Consider the following 3,123-nt stretch of genomic DNA (forward strand, 5'->3'; position numbering starts at 1 on the left):
CTAAGACTCCTAGCAATATAGGAGAGGGTACCTCAACCAGCCTTCTCCTGTAATCAGATTGGTGACTACCCTAATTGACATCATAGGACCTTCATCCAGTAACTGAAGGAAGCAGATGCAGAGATCCAAAGCCAAGCATTGAGCAGAGCTCCTAGACTTCGGTTGAAGAGAGGGGTGAGGAATCATATAAATGGGGGGGAGGTATCAAGATCATGACAGGGAAACAAACCCACAGAGACAGTTGACCCAAGCTTGTGTGACCTCACATACTCTGGGGAGCCTGCATGGGACTGAACTACCCTCTACTTGTGGGAGACCATTGTATAACTTGGTCTATATGAGGGAACCCGGGAATAAAACCACTATCTATCCCCTGGTGCATGAGCTGGCTTTATGGAGCCCATTCCCTATGGTGGGAGGCCATGCTTGGCCTTGATGCAGTAGAGAGGGGCTTGGTCCTGCCTCAGCTTGATGTACCAGACTTTGTTGACTCCCCATGGGAAGCCTTTAGCCTTTCTGGGGAGTGGATGGGGGGAGGTCGGGGATCGAGGGGAGGGGAGAGAGAGGAAACTGTATAAAATGTATAAAAAAATAAGAAAAAGAGTCCTATAGTTCCCTCATGGCGGCGGTAGGGACCTGGGCGCGGCAGTGACTGAGCTGCGAGCCTGGCGGGCGTGCGCCGAGCCACGTGCCCCCAACCCCCCGGGCTCTTCACCCTGATGCTGCATGGGTGCTGAGCCCGCCCGGGTCGGGACGATGGTGAAGTATTTCCTGGGCCAGAGCGTGCTCCGAAGTTCCTGGGACCAAGTGTTCGCTGCCTTCTGGCAACGGTACCCGAATCCCTATAGGAAGCCATGACCTGGAGGCTCCAAATGGGAACGCGTGGACGGTTGATCAGGAGCAGACCTCTGAGAATCATCTCTATTGTCACACCTGCAGCAAACATGTCTTAACCGAAGACATCGTGCACCGGGAGGTGACCCCTGACCAGAAGCTTCTGTCCCGGAGACTCCTGACCAAGACCAACAGGATGCCACGTTGGGCAGAGCGACTGTTTCCTGCCAACGTTGCCCACTCGGTATACATCCTGGAGGACTCGATTGTGGACCCACAGAATCAGACCATGACCACCTTCACCTGGAACATCAACCACGCCCGGCTGATGGTGGTGGAGGAACGCTGTGTTTACTGTGTGAACTCTGACAACAGCGGCTGGACCGAAATCCGACGGGAAGCCTGGGTCTCCTCTAGCTTATTTGGTGTCTCTAGAGCTGTCCAGGAATTTGGTCTTGCCCGGTTCAAAAGCAATGTGACCAAGACGATGAAGGGCTTTGAGTACATCTTGGCCAAGCTACAAGGTGAGGCTCCTTCCAAAACACTTGTTGAGACAGCCAAAGAGGCCAAAGAAAAAGCAAAGGAGACAGCGCTGGCAGCTACAGAGAAGGCCAAGGACCTGGCCAACAAGGCCGCCACCAAGCAGCAGCAGCAGCAGCAGCTTGTGTAACCTCCCTTCTCATTGTACTGTTATTAAAGTCCACCTCCAGCCCTCTCTGCTGTCTGGTGGGTCAGGGTCCGCATCTGCAGTACCCCTGCTCAGTGGCTTCCAGCCCAGCCTCCTCTTACCGTTGGGCAGAAAGGTGCGGTGACTTGCCCAGGTCACAAGCAGTATGCAGGGGGAGTGGTGATACGTGATAGACTGTACGCCCCTTGGGGGCAGGGCTTCTTGTTTTATTCCCTGCTGTGTCCCGGGTACCCTGAACAATATTTAGCACATAACAGGCACTCAATAAACAGTTATTTGATTGGTCCCAAAAAAAAAAAAAAAAGAAAAAAAAGAAAAAAACAACAAAAGCAAACACACACACACACACACACACACACACACACACACACACACACACACACACACACCCCTGCTGAGCAAGCCACAAGGAGCAATTTAGTAAGTAGAGTTCCTACAGGGCTTATGCTTCAGTCCTGCCTCTAGTTCTAGATTTGAGCTTTTTCTGTGGCTTTCCCTGATGCTGGACTATGGACCAAAGAAACCTTTTCCTCCCCAAGTTGCTTTTGGTCATGATGTTTATCACAGAAATAGAAAACTAAGAGACCAGGTCTGGAATTTTCAACTTGGGGTACCATGTAGATCTAAAAGGCTTGGATGTTAGAGCATTTAGGGCTCATGTTTTTCATAGCAGGAATGTTCAACCTGTATATTATAACACAGCAAGAAAAAAATAGAGACATTAAAAAATAGTAATTAGGTAGCAAAATCTCCCATAATGGAATCATAGTTTGTATTAATATTATGGCATATATACTTATAATTTATACATATGTATTATCTATTATCTGATCTACAAACTTCTTTCACTAAACTTATTGTGCCTTTTTCCACAATGTATATATAAGTGACTATTTTTCCATAGAAATGTACTTTATCCAGTATCTTGTTCACTTCAATCATGTTTGGTTTTTCTTTTTTTTTTCCAATATGAAAATTGCTACTGCTTTTGATGATTCAATACATACCTCTTATGGTACTTGTTCAATCATTTTTACGGATAAATTTCTAGAAGAAACATTTCTGGGCAAAAGAACAAAAATGAAAAGCTTTCGATCCATACAGTGCCTTTTTTGCTAGGTTTTTATTTTACTCTTGGCAGTAACCTGCTAGGCAGAAAGATGGTTTAATTCCCCCACGAACTTATGGGCAGGGACCTGGGGGCTACCTCTTTTATACACCTTTTCAGCCTTTGAATTTGTTTTATCTGGAAAGTAATTTGAGTTTTCTTAATGCTGACTCTTGTTGCAATAATCAGGGACATCTCTAATTCTTGAATCATCATCTGAGTTACTGTTCAGCTTCCCAGAGGCCTATATTGGTCTCAGTCAACTTTGAACAGAGTGGTGGTCGAGACCCAGGGAGTTCATGAAAGCAATCTAAGTGTAAGGGTACCTTCTGCAGAGGCTCTGACACCAGCTTGTCAACAAAAATCCCTGTGGTTGTTTACACAAAAATGGCCACCATTGGCTCATATATTTAAATGTTTAGTCACCAGAGACTAGAACTGTTTGAAAGATTAGAAGGATTATGAGGTGTGTTGGTTGAATGAAAATGGCCTC

At 46.5% G+C, this 3,123-nt stretch overlaps 1 protein-coding gene across 1 annotated transcript; it reads left to right on the plus strand.

Moving 5' to 3' along the window:
- Positions 1-682: 682 nt before the first annotated feature.
- On the plus strand, positions 683-1,806 carry LOC121136846 (PRELI domain-containing protein 1, mitochondrial-like). Its single transcript, XM_040738261.1, has 2 exons — positions 683-848; positions 940-1,806. The coding sequence occupies exons 1-2, from the start codon at positions 727-729 to the stop codon at positions 1,502-1,504; spliced, it is 687 nt and encodes a 228-aa protein (XP_040594195.1). The 5' UTR covers positions 683-726; the 3' UTR covers positions 1,505-1,806.
- Positions 1,807-3,123: the final 1,317 nt, after the last annotated feature.

This window comes from Mesocricetus auratus, unplaced genomic scaffold, assembly GCF_017639785.1.
Source record: "Mesocricetus auratus isolate SY011 unplaced genomic scaffold, BCM_Maur_2.0 Super-Scaffold_100676, whole genome shotgun sequence".
Classification (NCBI taxonomy): domain Eukaryota; kingdom Metazoa; phylum Chordata; class Mammalia; order Rodentia; family Cricetidae; genus Mesocricetus; species Mesocricetus auratus.